The 15,778-nt window shown below is 33.6% G+C and overlaps 2 protein-coding genes across 5 annotated transcripts in view; one reads left to right on the top strand and one right to left on the bottom strand.

Annotated features, from left to right (window-relative positions):
- Positions 1-9,827, top strand: part of LOC111031329 (gustatory and odorant receptor 63a) — a 29,449-nt gene extending 19,622 nt beyond the window's left edge. Inside the window, exons 4-7 of one of the 2 annotated variants that reach the window (XM_022311227.1) lie at positions 4,144-4,449; positions 7,812-7,886; positions 9,457-9,546; positions 9,628-9,827. In XM_022311227.1, coding sequence (XP_022166919.1) covers positions 4,144-4,449; positions 7,812-7,886; positions 9,457-9,546; positions 9,628-9,732 — 576 coding nt within the window. In that variant the 3' untranslated portion in view covers positions 9,733-9,827. Of the gene's footprint in view, positions 1-4,143; positions 4,677-7,811; positions 7,887-9,456; positions 9,547-9,627 lie in introns of those variants that run through there. The other variant, XM_022311222.1, reaches the window with a different exon arrangement.
- Positions 9,828-9,904: 77 nt separating this feature from the next.
- LOC111031309 (E3 ubiquitin-protein ligase UBR4) overlaps positions 9,905-15,778 on the bottom strand; it is a 35,778-nt gene continuing 29,904 nt past the window's right edge. For all 3 annotated transcript variants that reach the window (XM_022311193.1, XM_022311209.1, XM_022311200.1), the window contains exons 63-72: positions 15,507-15,683; positions 14,992-15,414; positions 14,622-14,894; positions 14,447-14,560; positions 14,244-14,381; positions 13,065-13,540; positions 11,834-12,154; positions 11,444-11,774; positions 11,219-11,378; positions 9,905-9,995 (exon numbers count right to left, since the gene is read on the bottom strand). In XM_022311193.1, coding sequence (XP_022166885.1) covers positions 9,931-9,995; positions 11,219-11,378; positions 11,444-11,774; positions 11,834-12,154; positions 13,065-13,540; positions 14,244-14,381; positions 14,447-14,560; positions 14,622-14,894; positions 14,992-15,414; positions 15,507-15,683 — 2,478 coding nt within the window. In that variant the 3' untranslated portion in view covers positions 9,905-9,930. The remainder of the gene's footprint in view (positions 9,996-11,218; positions 11,379-11,443; positions 11,775-11,833; positions 12,155-13,064; positions 13,541-14,243; positions 14,382-14,446; positions 14,561-14,621; positions 14,895-14,991; positions 15,415-15,506; positions 15,684-15,778) is intronic.

The raw sequence follows: 15,778 nt of genomic DNA, 5'->3' as shown, positions 1-15,778 counted from the left end.
TCGAATTTAACTTTTCCCGCGTGTGGGCTAAGGGTGAATATGACCTGCCTACGCGGCTTTCAGTCGACGCGCAGATGTTTTACGATGCAAACTAAAATAAAATTCTAAAAAATAAACGGGAAAAAAATTAAAAGGAGAAAAGTGCAGGGTGCAGAGTGGGTGTGTTTGAACCCGGAAAGCCACCCACAACGCCAGCAATACGAGCCATATACATCTATATATAGCTGCTATATGTCACGCCGGCTCCGGTACACATATTATACCGTAAATATAATACACACACACACACACACACACGTATATATGTTTTAACGATATATTACATATATAGGTTGTTCGCTCCATCTATTTATTTCACCCTGGGACCCGTCTCGTCGTCCCTATTTATACACACACACACACACACACACGCACACAATGACCTATATTACGTCTCCGACTAAACACAATGCAATGGAATATTCGCGCACACAAAGGAATAGACTGCAGACCATAATGGAGGACAGGCACATGACTATACGTCGTTTGTGCAGAAGTGCGCGTGTAAAGAGTGTTACCCGGCGCTGTCCTGCACATAATATAATATATATTGTACGACGAGTGTTCCGCACAGTATATATGTGTAGAACGGGCACTTTGGAATGGCCAACGGGTGTGTGGACTGCCCACTGTTATACGGTGTTTGACGATTTTTGGTAAAACGGTACGAGCCGAACGAGTTTCGCTTAGATGTGCGTAGGTACGGTAACGGAAAAAAAATATTCCGGCCGGATGGCGTGCTTTTGAAGTTTATAAAGTAAGACTACGCAGAGACCGTATGGGATGAGAGACAATATATAGGTACTGAAATACATCGCCTACTTCGGTGGGCGAATTTTCGAAATCGCAGTTTAGGTAGGGGCAACGTGGTTTGTTGTTGTCTTGTCGATGGCCATATATATATATATATTGTTGTTAACTCAAATCGTTTTCAATAAACTTTGATTAATACGACTCTTTTTCTGTCTCCTCGACGTTTATTGCCTCGCAGCGATATTTAAAGTTTCCCGTTGAAATGGCCCGTGGGTTTGAAATGTGGAGCTATTTCACTTTCGTTCTACGTAAAAAACAATGTTACTGAAAATAATGAAACATGGCAAAATAAAATCGCCCTATGATAAGGGCGTGTATAAAATTAAATAAATATAATAAATAATAATAACAATCGATCGACTGACAACTGTTAATACTATTATTACTATCGAAACGTATTTCATCACATTTATCTATATACAAATGATAAAGCACCCGTATTTGTTTAAGCTTTACACGGCCGTGAGTCAGTCAGTTTTTGAAGCTTACACGTCCAAAATTGGTTTAAAAAAATAGGACTTTTCGAAATTGATAAAAAAAACATATAAGATGTGAACCGATCCGTTTAAAAAAATAGTATAAGTTGTATTGCGGATACTCCGCACGCCAAAAGGGAATTATTCTAAAAATGGGCCCAGAATGTGTGTTTCAACATAATATCTATTCTATCCCCCTCGAGAATTCCCATTTCAGTCTTAAGTCATTGGGACCAAATAATGAGCGTTACTATTTAAGCGAAACACAGTGTATCCATAAACATATTATTTCGTTTCCAACTGATGACGCGAATCCTATTCGAGCATTATATAACTGTACGCGTCCTCGTAATTAAATCCGTTTTAATATCTTATGCAGGTGCGTATAAAAGTGTAGATGCATCTGAATAATAGACAATATTATATGCAGTCTATGTGTTTATTTAACGTGTGGCTGCACAAAGCAATTTGAGTGCACACTGTGATTATTATATTATTAGACATGCGCAGACTTTATTCGCAGAATATGCGCCTGATGTGATCCCCAAAAATAAAAATGCACCTAAATAACTATTAATCGACGGCCGTATACTGTCTTAAACATATTCGCGATAACCGTTTTCGTTAACACTGGTGCTGTTAATAGCTAGAAAAAATATGGAAAATAAAGACACATCATTCGCCGAAACGTGTTATAACGCCACATGGAACTCGATGGGGTGGCGAATGATGCAAGTTTTCTAGGGCGGCAAACGTTTAAAATGTGTATGATAAATTGGGTTGAAAATGGAAGTCATCGTGGTACCGGATGCGGAACCACAATAATGCTCGAATAATGAGAAGACGCAGAAACCATCGCGCATGACGTTTTATAATATCATATAAACCAAATTTGCCTGTTACACTTAAGTCGGGTTCGCAGCCACGTCAAAAGTTGAGCTCGGCCTGACTTTGGAAATTTCCCGGTAGATCATCACTGTTAGTACCACGGTTGCCTACAGCGGATAATCAGAAAACGATAAAAGCCACACGTCACCACGGCCGACGACGTACAGCAGTGAACCCGGATTTAGGTGAAGGTATACACACCATAAACGCGGTATTCGGTAACGAAACATCATTTGATTGAAATTCGTTTTTATTAACCTATTTATAAATCGTGGGTGCTTTTATATCATACGACTCCTATAATAGGCAGGTATAAAACTATTTACCACCTGGTTGGTTCGAATAAATATTCGTGGTGTGTGCACTATTCATTAATCGGTTCCTGGTTTTAAACTTAAGATATAGTTAAGATCTAATTATTAATTGCCAACATACTGCAGTGGATAACATTATTTTAGTATCTGTTGTAGCGCACACTATTCATATAGTGTTTGTACTTTTTACCGATAATAATGACAAATGAGAAATGTACATATATGTGCCTGTCAAATATTATGAACATTCAATATGAAAAACGTCGACCATTTTGTTTGGGCATTCAATATGTTTGGTTTGGTACATTTTGATTGTACTCGTGAAAACTAATTTATCATCACAATCATCTCTGCGTTTAAGTATTTCTACCACTATAATCATAATATAGTGTTTCGACGTGTCATAAATGCCACACAGTCATTCGTCCAGTTGACCCGAATATTTTAACGAATCTACCTACAAGCGAATTGTTTTCGAAATAATTCGGCTCATAAAATACGAACATTTTTTTTAAAAAGGTAGCCAAAAGATTTTTTAGACGATTTGAATATTTAATTTAAACAATTTTTAAGTTTTTCACAAAATATGTTGTTATTACTAATTTCTAGTAACGATAATAAGAATAAGAATTTTGCCTATACTTGTATTTAATTAATTTTAATTTAATTTATTTAAAATTGAATTCCGGGTTTTCCACAAGTATCGATATGTTATAACTACTTTTGAGTCTTTCGCTTATGTTAATAATATACTTGAGCTGGGGTCTTAAAATTACATGAACTTAAGTTTTTACAGATATTTCGTGAAAAATCAATCCCGAATTAAAGAAAAAAAAAATGTTTCATCACCTACACATGTACATACTTGGAGTGAGAGGACAATTTTAATGGTAGGTTCGTATTGTACGAAATAAATATAAACCGATAACACATTTCGTAATATAAAATGTAAAAGTTTCTTTATAATAATATTTGCCTCGAAAAAAAAAAAATTTAAACGTATCTGTGAACGCATTTATAGGTAAGGGACGCGGTTTTATTTGTGGCCGTCACCGCAGAGGTGAGAAATGAGTTACAATAGTTGTAGAGCTAACACTTTTTCTACAATGGCAGGCAGTAACCTCGCGCACGGCCGTAAGCACAACACACAAGAGTCATAAACTCTCGTATTATCTGGGGTTAAAGTGGGGGGGGGGGGGACGCAAGAGGACTCAGTTCCCCTACCTCTGACGGCGGTTAAAAGGCCAACCCTTTGACGAATTTGGATTTTGTACGTTAGACATTATGTATACAATTATATAAAATATGGAACGCTCAAAACTATATGGAGACGTTAGTCCCCTCTGGAATTTTGTCTCACTTTAAACCCTGCGTATTATATTAATATTGTTGTAAGCGCGCGTGACTCGCGGTGTCACGACGACAACAACAACGCAGATTTAATAAAAAACGTGTGGCAATATTTTTGACGTCATCGTTAAAAAAAAAAAAAAACAATGCCATCACAATAATAATATACTGTTCTATACATATATATATATATCGGAATAATATCTAATGTCGGTGCAGTGCAGTGCACGATGATATTGTGATAATGTTGTGTCTCTGAACAGGACTTGGACGGGAACGTGATGGATTTCGGATTGGCCGCCCGGTCGGTGGAAGACTACCGGCTGCTGTGGCTGCAGATGAGTCGGCTGGTGCACGGGGCCGGCCACTACATGTCGGCCACGGTGACGTTTTGCATATTTCACACGACCGTGGCCGTCGTCTTGAGCGTGTACGCGCTGGCGGTGTGGGGCGCGACGCTCGTCGCACTGCGCCGGTACGAGCCGCTCGCGTGCGCCGCGGTCGCGCTCGTCTGCAACGCCACGTCGCTGTACGTGTACTGCGATCGCGGTTACAGCCAGACGAGAAAAGTCGGTTATCGTTTATATTTTTTACAATACGCCATTATATATTATTATGATATGCGATTAGGGCTGGGATTTCGATGCACTTTGCATTGTTTTTCAAAGATTACTCATGTGCAATGCTCGTCTTGTCACAAATTTGTTTCGTGCACATTTCAATGAGAATAAGAAAGTTAATTTTGGCATTTTTTGGTTTTTAGGTCATTTTCTTAATTTTTTAAGGCATTTTACAGTTTTTGGAGCATTTTTAGAGTTTTTGGAAACCAATAAGTGTATGAATTTGAAATTTTATTTCAAGATTTTAAGATTTTTACACCAACATGGTTTTTAAATAAAAATAACAGATTATAAGTAGGTAGGTACTCGTAATTCGTACTATATTATCGGACAATCTACTTTTTTTTTAGATTTATACTAAAACTATGAAATTTACAGTTTACACTTGTAATAGATTTTTATAATGCATTTTTAAAACTTTTTATTGTAATTTATACTAAAATTATTAAAAATAAAAAAATTTGTAGATCATAAAAGCATTTTCCTTAGGGCATTTTTCGGGGTTTTTTAGGGCATTAAAATCCCAGCCCTATATTATATGATACACCCGGTGTGATAATGTTTTCCGTCCCTGGTCGCGTGCCGTTTACCTGCACGGGCTCCGCGATGTAGACGTAGTATTTTCACGGCGACTTCTCGAGCACATCGATAGGTACGCTCATCATTGTGCGTCCACCCGAAATACGGGTGTAATATTACGATCGAGGACACCGGCAGAGATATGAACGGCGAGGGGGGAGGATAATAATAATAGCCAAAAATCTCTGACGCGCAGCACACACTTTTTTTTTTTGTCTTTACGAGTGATAAGACAATTGATATGACATTCACTCAAATGGCTCCCACGGGTATAATAGTTAATTCTGTTGCCCTCGATGTGTCAATAATAGCTACGACCTACCCGTAATTATTATTGGAGGTGAATTTCTTTATAATACCTATACGGCTATACACGATATACAACCACTCTTAATAATATGCCAATAGCTGTTATCCCCACTCGATGTACCTACCTATGCTTATATTATTATAAATTATGATCGCCACAAGACTTTTCACCATTTTAACATTTAAACCGTAGGAATCGTTCCTTGTTATGGTGGTAAGATCTTTGTATTATTTCTGATGACATTTAATACGGTGCGAGATACCTATACAGTTTACATGTGCATTTTTAAGCTTGTAGCTAGAATTCGAAAAATTCAACAAGAATAATTATATTTTGCACAAAGGTACCTATGACTTATACTATACACCTACTGGTTAGAGAGATTTCCCGTGTACGAGCACAATATTTAATTTATTTGGGTTAAGATTCCTTTTTTATTGTTATAGCAAGTTAAGGTGATGCAGAGCGGTTGCGCAAAATGTGGCCACGCCCATAGTAGACGCATCTCCATAATTTTCCATTTTTTTACCTACTATTTAAGGGAAAAAGAGCTACAAAGCAAAACACAGCTATGCTATTTTAATTTTCTACTCTTATCAAAAATACCGATTTACTCAAAACCGTATTACGTGCCTTAACGACGAATGTTTTTATCAATCTATACGTGTCAGAAATAAATCTAGAGTTGTATCAGTTATGGACAAACTCGTAAAATATAAAATAAAACAATGAGCCCACTTTTTATACATGTGTGATAAAGGTACTGATTTATTTATGTTAAATATTATACGTATACAGTAGATATATTTAATAATTAATAAAGTATATTAAAAAAAAATATTTTGTCTAAATATTTTTACACAACTATCCAGCATGAAAATGGTAGTTTTTCACAAATCTATTATGTACACCAATTTTAATTATTTTAACATGGGAAATATTATAACGTTTTACTTTTCAGTCTGAAAACAGATCCTAGACAAGTTCTGAAAACATTTTTGATAACGGTAGCTTGTAGCTGCGCATTTCGCTTTAGTTAGTTTCTATACATTTAAATACTGAATAATATCGTTGGAAGTGGTGACTTTTTATGTTTTGACATAGTTTCGTCTAAGGAAAAAAAGCGTCTTGCACTAATCATGAAACGTTGAGGTCAGTGTTTAACATATGAGCATGCGATAAATAGTACGTTTTAACAAAATCTAAGTATATCTGACCATGCTGTATAATATTGTAGCAATTTTTTCTATCACAGATTCAAAACTGATATAGGTGTATATATAGACACCTACTTCAATATCGATATATTTTGAAACAGTACCTTTTGCAATTTTGCATTATAATATTAGTAAAAAACGTTAACTAACTAATAAGTAATAACTGAAATTACGCAAAAAAAAAAACAAAAAACACAAACCCGGGCAAACGATTAAAAATATACAAAGAGTAAAGATCAATAATATAAACCAAATTTCAATACCACAGAATATATGAAATAATAATTTCATATATTTTGTGATGATACCACACAGCAATTTTAATATATACCTATTTATACCTACATAGCAATACCTATAGACACCTGGTTGACAATGCCACTGTTGCCACCGCACTACCGCAGTCGTCCTATATGTAGGTATACTCCTATGAAAAATAAATACCAGACTACCAGTGTACACTATAATAGATGCTGGTATGGGTGAAAAGGGAAATCCGAACTACCCATTTTATAGCATGGCACCTGTTAGGTGAAGAAGTAATGAAGAATTATTACACCGATGGGGTGTAGCGAATAGTCGTCTGACATTTCGGAGGGGGAAGCCTTAAGCCTATTACCTACATAGCTATTTTGATTTTATTTCATTTAAATAACGAATATCTAACCAATAACTTAATTAGGAAAAATTTTCAAAATTTTTTTTAAAATTAATTTAGGAGTATTTGTATTTTTGTCCATATAGGTATTTATCTAGGGAATTTTTGGGTCAGGTCGTAATAAATTATTCATTTATTAGAAGTTAACATACTGCAGCTGATGCACATACTAAGAGGATTACTAAAGCAACATTTCAACCGTTGCAATTTGTCAAAAGTATGGCTTAAACTTTGAAAATTCATCGGCCAAAAGGGCAAAAACTTGCTTTGAATACAATTTCCCGCATTGAATGAACCAAGCCGATTCCAATATAATGTAATCGCCTCATCGACACCTGTGTTAGTTTGTCCCCCCCCCCCCCCCCGGTAGAAGGGCCACTGGCCATACCAATGGTGGTACACACCTTATTACCTTCCAATACCGGCATTACCTATAGATTTAGCCAGGGCTGTACTATAAAAACTTTATACAAACATTTATTTTTAATTTTAATAAACAATATTATACACATAGTATCATTTTTTTCATATACCATCATATTCACAGTGCGTGGACAGCGTGATACTACTTATATTGAAAATGAAGTCGTCGGCGAGATGGACAAATTCGAATTACATTCAGGTAAAAGAGCAGTTTATAATATACTGCACGCACCCGACGCCGTATGTATATTATATTATATACCTAATGGCTAATACATATAATATTATCATTATGCGATATCCTGTGATTCCCGATATCGGACGAAAGTGGAGCGGTCCGATACACAACAAATTTTTTTTCCAACTTTCGTATCCACATAATAACAGCGTGACATGGGCCAATGAAGTGAACACATATAGGTAGTTATTGGCGTTCGTTTGTGTGCATTCTACTTAAACGTCAATACCTACACCATCATCTACCTATACAATGTCTATGCACACGGCTGTTTCTGAAGGGGGGAATTGCAAAATCAATCTATTTTTTTAAGCTATCGAATGTACGTTCTTCATACAGCTAGAGTTATTGCCCGAGCACGATTGTCCCCTATTTTAATCCTTTGATAATTAGTTTATTCAAAATTTCAAAATTTTTCTGGATATTGACTTGTCCATGCACACCCAGAGAGAAACGGTTCCACAGGGCCAGGTGCTGCAGTAATCTTAAGGGTTGTAACATGTAATACTGACATACTGAGGGTTTTCGCATCGCATTTATTTTGGATGTCTACTATCACACCCGTCAAAAATACCATGTTGTTCAAGGGCACCGTTTCCGTTTATTTTAAAAGCGTGGCAAGTTTTCTCTACTGCCAGTCTTTTCGAAAATGTTTCATATTGTCGCACAAAAAGTCCGATGACTGATATTAAAATAGGCACTCACGATCGGACGCCACGTTTAAACAAGGTGATTTCACGAATACGAGTATTCGCCTCAGCACACTAATAACATTTTAGTTATAAATAAAATATTTATAACGGTTACGACAATACGACATAAAAGCATTTGGTAAAAATAAGTGTGTTAATTTGTTTTATTGACTTTCATTGAATGTTTCTTTATTTTACAAATTGCTCAATAGAATGTTGATTGGGGATGAGGCTGATTTACCCTTCACTTGCCCACGAGATGTCACATGTCACCTATGAAGTTCTCCATAGCCTATACCCAGAGGTATTCAAACTTTTTTATTCCGCGGCTCTTTCTCTTGGCAACATTTTGGTGGATCTTAAAATTATTATGAGAACACGGAAAGAAAATCATTAAATGTTAAAATATTTATAATAAATAATATGGTACACAGTCGGACTTGGTCGACTCGAATTTGAAGAGACCACGGCCAAAAACTTCCAGTAATCTAAGGTTAATACGACAATAAAAAAATTGTAGGGACCGAGAAAAACTTCGGGGCATTGACGATTTTTAGTTGATCAAGTTTGACTGTTTTATAAATACATAAATTAGGTCAAGACAACAAATTTAATAATATCATTGAATAGAAAATTGAAATCAACTAGTACTCATCTTACGTTTAAAATCAAATAATATATAAATCGTCATCATTGATATTTTTTCGATTTCTGTGCCATAGCTCCCCTGACAAGTACTCGTGATGCACTGTTTGAATACCTTTGGTCTACCTATACAGTACCCGCTCATTGATTTTCCGGATTGCTTCAATATTAACAATTTTTTTACATCTTAACAGATAACGATGTTTTTAAATGCCGTAAATCAATATCAACCAAACGTGAATGTGATCGGTTTCTACGAAATCAACAGAGGATTGCTTGGCTCGGTTAGTAGTGAACAAGCAGAAGGGGGATTGTTCAAAGGTCAACATCCAATATTCACATGCATCACATATATATTTTTTTAGATTTTATCCTTGCTTTTGACATACTTAATAGTTCTCGTACAACTGAATTCTTCGTTTACCACGCCGAGTACTGCAGAGCGGGACTACAATACAACAACGGCATGAATGAAAGGAAGCGGTTATAATCAGAAAAATATTCATTGTTAAATTAATATTTTATTTTTTTAAGAATTTAAATTTCCAATTTCTTATAATTAATGTACTTAAAAAATAATCACATGTAAAATAAATATCGTGAATAAATAATTAAAATAATTTTATAATGGTGATTTTTTTATCAATTTACTAGGTATAACATATTTTTCATTGACGTAGGTAAGTGTTCAAGATGTTTTTAATGTGATTTGATGGATCCGCTACATTCAAACCTAGAATAAAATAAACACAACTTATTTTATGACAACATATTAGTCAATAACATTTGATCTGTTAGGTGGTTAACTATCCTAATAAACTCTTAATTACTGATATTTCATTAAAACTATATACCAAAGTTAGTTAATAAAATTTCTGTCTAATGATACTGTTATAAATCAATTTTATATTGCATTGTTTATATATTATTGAGAAAAAGTACAGTATTTTAAAAAATATAAAAAAAAAATTTGTTTAGTCAGTCACAGATTGAAAATTTAATTAAATAAAAAAAAGAAAATAACAATATTTAAACTAATACCCAATACTTATGCACTATGTACCCACAAATTTTTCAGAATAGTATTCAAAGTTGAATCCAATTTACACATTGCTAATATAAAATACTGACAAGAGTTAATTTTTGGCATTAACGGTTTTGAAATTATAGCAGATAAAAAACAAAATTGTGTATACGATGTGTGTAATCAAAGACAGTTTTGTACCTAGGCCCAAGTCCATCTTATACTACTGGACTAGCAATGAGCGTATGGAAAGTGTAACTACACAGAGGGCACATTTCGATTACTCAATTACTTGTACGCACGGTATTGCGGGGTAGCCGAGTAAGATATATAGATACACAGATTATTGTATTTTTTCGTAAAAAGAGCCTACATCACTATAAGATGTTGTTGCGCAGCCTGCATGCTGTTGCTATACACAGTTTGTGTCTAGTAGTCAAAGGTGTATGAAGCCCATTATCTCATTGATATCATTATAATCTCATTTTAAAAAGTTTAATATATTACTTATTTATGTACTATACTATGAGTTATATAATTTTTGTTACTTGGTAAAATCTGAATAGCATTGATTTATAAATAAAATTTAAAAAAATCCAAACAAATTTAAAAAAAAACACATATAATGTATGATGATAAATTTGGGTAAGTTTTGCAGTTTATGCATAAGAATTAAAGAAAAACTAAAAATTAAAAAAAAACATTTCAATTTGCAACTAAAAACATGGTTACAAGTTTATCATACAGCCCATTCGATAAAAAAGAAAAAGATTAGAAACACATTTTTAGGCAAATTATAACTAACACATTTCTTGTTTTTACTCAGAATTTCAAATCAGTTTGAAAAAAAAAATATAGGTACCCATATCTAGATTTATCTCACAACTCCATAATATACATTAGATAAGGTATTTAGATAATTTATATCTTACCTGCAGCATCACAAAGTTCTTCAAATGAGGTACAAGGTAGGAAATCTACACTTAAAGCATTCATCATCATCTCTGATGATTTGAGCAGAGTCTCATCATTGTGACGAATATAGTCAGCTAAGCTAACCGACCAACTTTTACTTTCGGAAACCTCAACGGTCTGTAAGTGATATAAAAACACAAGTGTCAGAAAATTATATTAATTTAAAAAATGTCACTCATTACCTTGAAATAACATTCATACATCTTATTGATTATTACAAAGAACATAAGAGCTGATTTGTAAGCAGTATAATCATGGGGAGCCATAGGCACAAAATGTACTTTGGGTGCTATTGAATAATTAGTATGATGAACATGAGCCATCAATATTATTCTATTTAAATGTATTAGACGATTTGTCGACATCCATTTAGAGAACGGAGTTAACATAATGGCCATTGTGAGATAGTATAATGGACCTTCAGTATCATAAAAACTATCAATCAACTGTTCAGCAGACTTTGGTTCTAGGTATGTGTTTAAATTACGTTCCTCTGCACTGGATCGCCTAGTCCTAAATGTATATTATGTTATTAAAACAATTATAACAAAACATAAATTATTGTTACATACGTGTTAATCACATATAATGCCATGTGCATGAGGTATGGAAGTAGATTCATATTCGACTGAGGTCCACCACCTCCAGTGTCTTCGTGGAAACTCTTGGCTTGTGCAAATCTGAATAAAAGTAACTTAAGATCATGCACAGTTTGCATGTAACTTATATCTCTTTGGCCAGTAGCTTCTTGTAAATATGAATTATGTCTAGCTAAGCAATTTGCATATGCTGATTCAGCAACTGATGGACCCCACATTGGCAATAAACCATTACACTTTGTGTTTGCATTTTGTAAGGCTGCCGATTCCCATTCATCTCGAACCCTTGCAAGTCTAAAAAATACAATTCAATTTTTTTTTAAAATAAATTATACATAAATATTGTTATTTATTGGTCCATAGTAACTATAGACAATAGGCAGGCTGGTCCCTGAAACAATGATTTTCAATAAACATACATTTACAGACAGTAAGCCTAATGAACCAGACTAATGCTGATAAGACAGTTGTAGAGAAGTATATGTTACACAATTTAAAGAATTAAAACTTTATAAAGTTAGTCAACTGTTCAGTGATTAAAATTAATAACAATTTTTATAAGATTTTTATATGAGAAGCCAAATTGTTTTGTTTGTTGTTTATAGTATACCTATATAATATTACATTTTAAATAAAAGAAAGCTCAACAAAATATTAAGTTGTTGCTTAAGTATTTGGCCTAATCTGACTTTACATTATAAATATATAAATTAATATATATTATATATTTATTTTTAATAAATATGTGTAATAATTGTAATAAATCATTTAAAATAAAAATGTTGGCATTGTAAAATTATACACAAGCATTTAGATCGCAAACTAAGATTAATTGGACTAGAAACGAGCAGCTTATTTAGTGGCCTCTGGCCACAGATATGTGTACAAAAAACGAGTGCAGGGGATAGCAATAGGCACCGAGATTTTACAATACCATCTGTATAAAACATGAATTAAGATACAAAATGTGATGCCATATAAAACCACCAATAGGTTGAAAAACATTTGGTACAAAGTGTAAGAAACCTTTTGGTGGCTATCCTAAAACCATGTAGTCTCCTGTCCATCATATCTTAGTCTGTAATTTAGGCTAAGATTTGTTGATTATGCACATATTTTCTTGTTTTTAATTAAAAAAATATCATATACTTTTAATTCTACAAGGTAAGCAGTACAAAATAATATTATATTAAATGTGGCTTACCTAACGGCAGACATATGACAGTCAAAATGAACAACATTGAAATGTGTTACAGTACTGTACCCAATAGTTTTACGAGCTTTCACTTCATGTTCTTCAACAACACACCTCTTGGTAAATGTGTAAATACCTAATACTTTGGTTGGTTGGAATTTATATCCCTCACGGCAAATTACACACACTAATCCAGTCTCTTCTCCTAAATCTTCTACTTGTTGCAATAACGAAGTCTCAGCGGTTACTTGACCTTTTTCATTAGTACGCATTCCTAATTGTCCAAGTTGTTTTTGTCGCATTGCCATTGCTAATCGTTTTTTCTCGGCTTTAGTTTGTTCACGAACTTGTTCTATTTTTTCTGCCATTTTTGGATTCGTTTTTAATGCTTCTAATAAATTTTCAGCAAGAGATCCAACATGTTCATCTGATGACACTTGTTCTAAGCAATGTACTGTATGAATACATTCATCAGAAACAGCAGTCTGAAATTATTATAAAAAGTTTAAATTGAATATAAAATAGTCGACAATATTTTTCAAATGAAAATTAATCCCCCAAAAAAATGTATTCTAAGCAGTTTGGTTATATTGTTTTTAATTAAATAAATATTATTAAAAATAATATTTTATTTTTTATTAATTCTTGTACTTCTCTAGTTTTTATGTTTTTAGTAACTCTTATGTGTAATTGAAAAATGATTTCTTCAAAGTACTAGCCAGATATATTTCAGATTAATAAAGGGATATTTTGAAGTACGCTTTTGGTCCAAAAAAGTATTAATAACACATTATTATAAAACTAAGACATCTTATGCTTATTTGCTCAAAATCTAAAATAACTCAATTTTTTTTTATTTTTAAGCTCCGGCAATTGAGGCCATTACCTGTAGGTTGTGGGACTGTAGGGTTATGGAACACGTGTGTGTTTGTTTGGCAGAATTTCTAGTGGGCACCCATAGGTTTCTGACATGCCCAGGTAGAGGATGGCGGCCTCTCTCTCCAGACACCTTGACTGCCTGGAGAGAAGTGCCGCCCGTGACCAAGGTTTGAACCGGCGACGGTGCGCGTTGCAAACGACGCATTGTCCACTCGCCCACTTCGTCCCCCAACTCAATTATTTATTAAATATATTTTGACTATTTTAAAAACAATGTAAAATGTATAATTTAAATATTTAATAATATACCTGAGTTGGTTCATGGCCATTAGCTAATCCAGTCCAAAATCTTAAAATATATTTTAAAGAAGGTTTAGAAATGAATTCTTTCCATTCATCTTTATCATTGTTCTTGTTTAACGTTGCTTTTACTGTGGGTGCATGACGCTACAGAGTAAATAAAGTTATCATAAAATGCCACTTGAATTTATAAACTTACAAACTATACTTACTGATATATATTGGATAACATTATTAATAACCCCAAGGGAAAGAATATAATCTTTTAATGTATTTCCAAGTGAATTATTTTCAATTCCATATGTCAAATCACAAAACAAATTCATCTAAATAAATTTAATATTTATTATTTATTTACAAATGTAATGATTTTATTAGTCATATTACCATTTGCTCATCTTGAGCAGAGTGAACATCATCAAATTTTTCAAAATCAGAAATCACTGAAGCAAAATGGTCCATGAGAATAATCATTTTAGCTTTATTATTGTACGTAAGAGCAGCTAAGACGCGTGTTAGATGCTGAACAATTGTATAGCGAGCATTTGATGCACAGTGTAGAAGATATCGAATATGATCATCAGGGCCAAATGTCTCTGATAGTCTAGCAAATGCCTCTGGGCCTTTGGATGTGGCCTTTGATAGTATTGTTTCCAAAATCTATTTGTTGAATTAATTAAATTAATTGTCTTAATTAATTTAAAGAATATAATAGTTAACATATAACTTAAAATATTTAAATTTAAATTTTACTCACATCAAGAGTTTGTTCAGTAAGTGACGTATTTGACAAGCCATCAGCTTCATTACTTAAACATAACTCAAGTGTACTAAGAAGAATTGGTATAGACCCTAGCATAGGCTCAGTTAATATTTCTTGATTATGTTTTACTTTAACACAAAGACCAAGTAATTTGAGGAGTACTTGGAGGAGTGGTCGTGACCTTGTCAGGTCTTTTATTGTAGATAGACGATACATTAGAACTCCCAGACCACGACACTCTGCCATAACATTAGCCATTTTATAAACTTCTTCGTTATTGACTTCTTGATCAGATTTGGCATCCAACGTTTCAATGAATTCCTCGGTAGCATCTCCCAATAATCCTCTCATTCGATAAACAATATGCATGGCAGCTTCATTATCGCCACCTTCTGGCAACCAAATTTTTTTGTACACCTAGTTATAAAACGATACATATTAAATTATAGTATATTACTTTCAAAAATGTCATACTATAATTATTGTAAGTTGTAACCACAATGTCTTACCTCTTTAACAGGCAGATCTAAGCTGATAATCTTATTGTTGACCAAAAGTTCCATACCATTATCATCTTCCAGTAGAGCAACCAGTTCACAATCTTGACAGATTTTATTTTTTACATCTCTCATTAGAGGTCCAAGACCAGATTCGTTACAGCTATATGGATTACCTAACATGCGGCCCTAAAAACAATAATTAAATACATTTTTTTCAATAAAAATAAAAAAAATTAACAGAGAACTGTGATTAAGAACCAACCTATAACAATATATTAGTA

The sequence above is a fragment of the Myzus persicae genome, unplaced genomic scaffold (genome assembly GCF_001856785.1).
Source record: "Myzus persicae strain clone G006 unplaced genomic scaffold, MPER_G0061.0, whole genome shotgun sequence".
Classification (NCBI taxonomy): Eukaryota; Metazoa; Arthropoda; class Insecta; order Hemiptera; family Aphididae; genus Myzus; species Myzus persicae.
The sequence above is the reverse complement of the archived record's forward strand: the minus strand, read 5'-3'. Positions and strand labels throughout refer to the sequence as shown.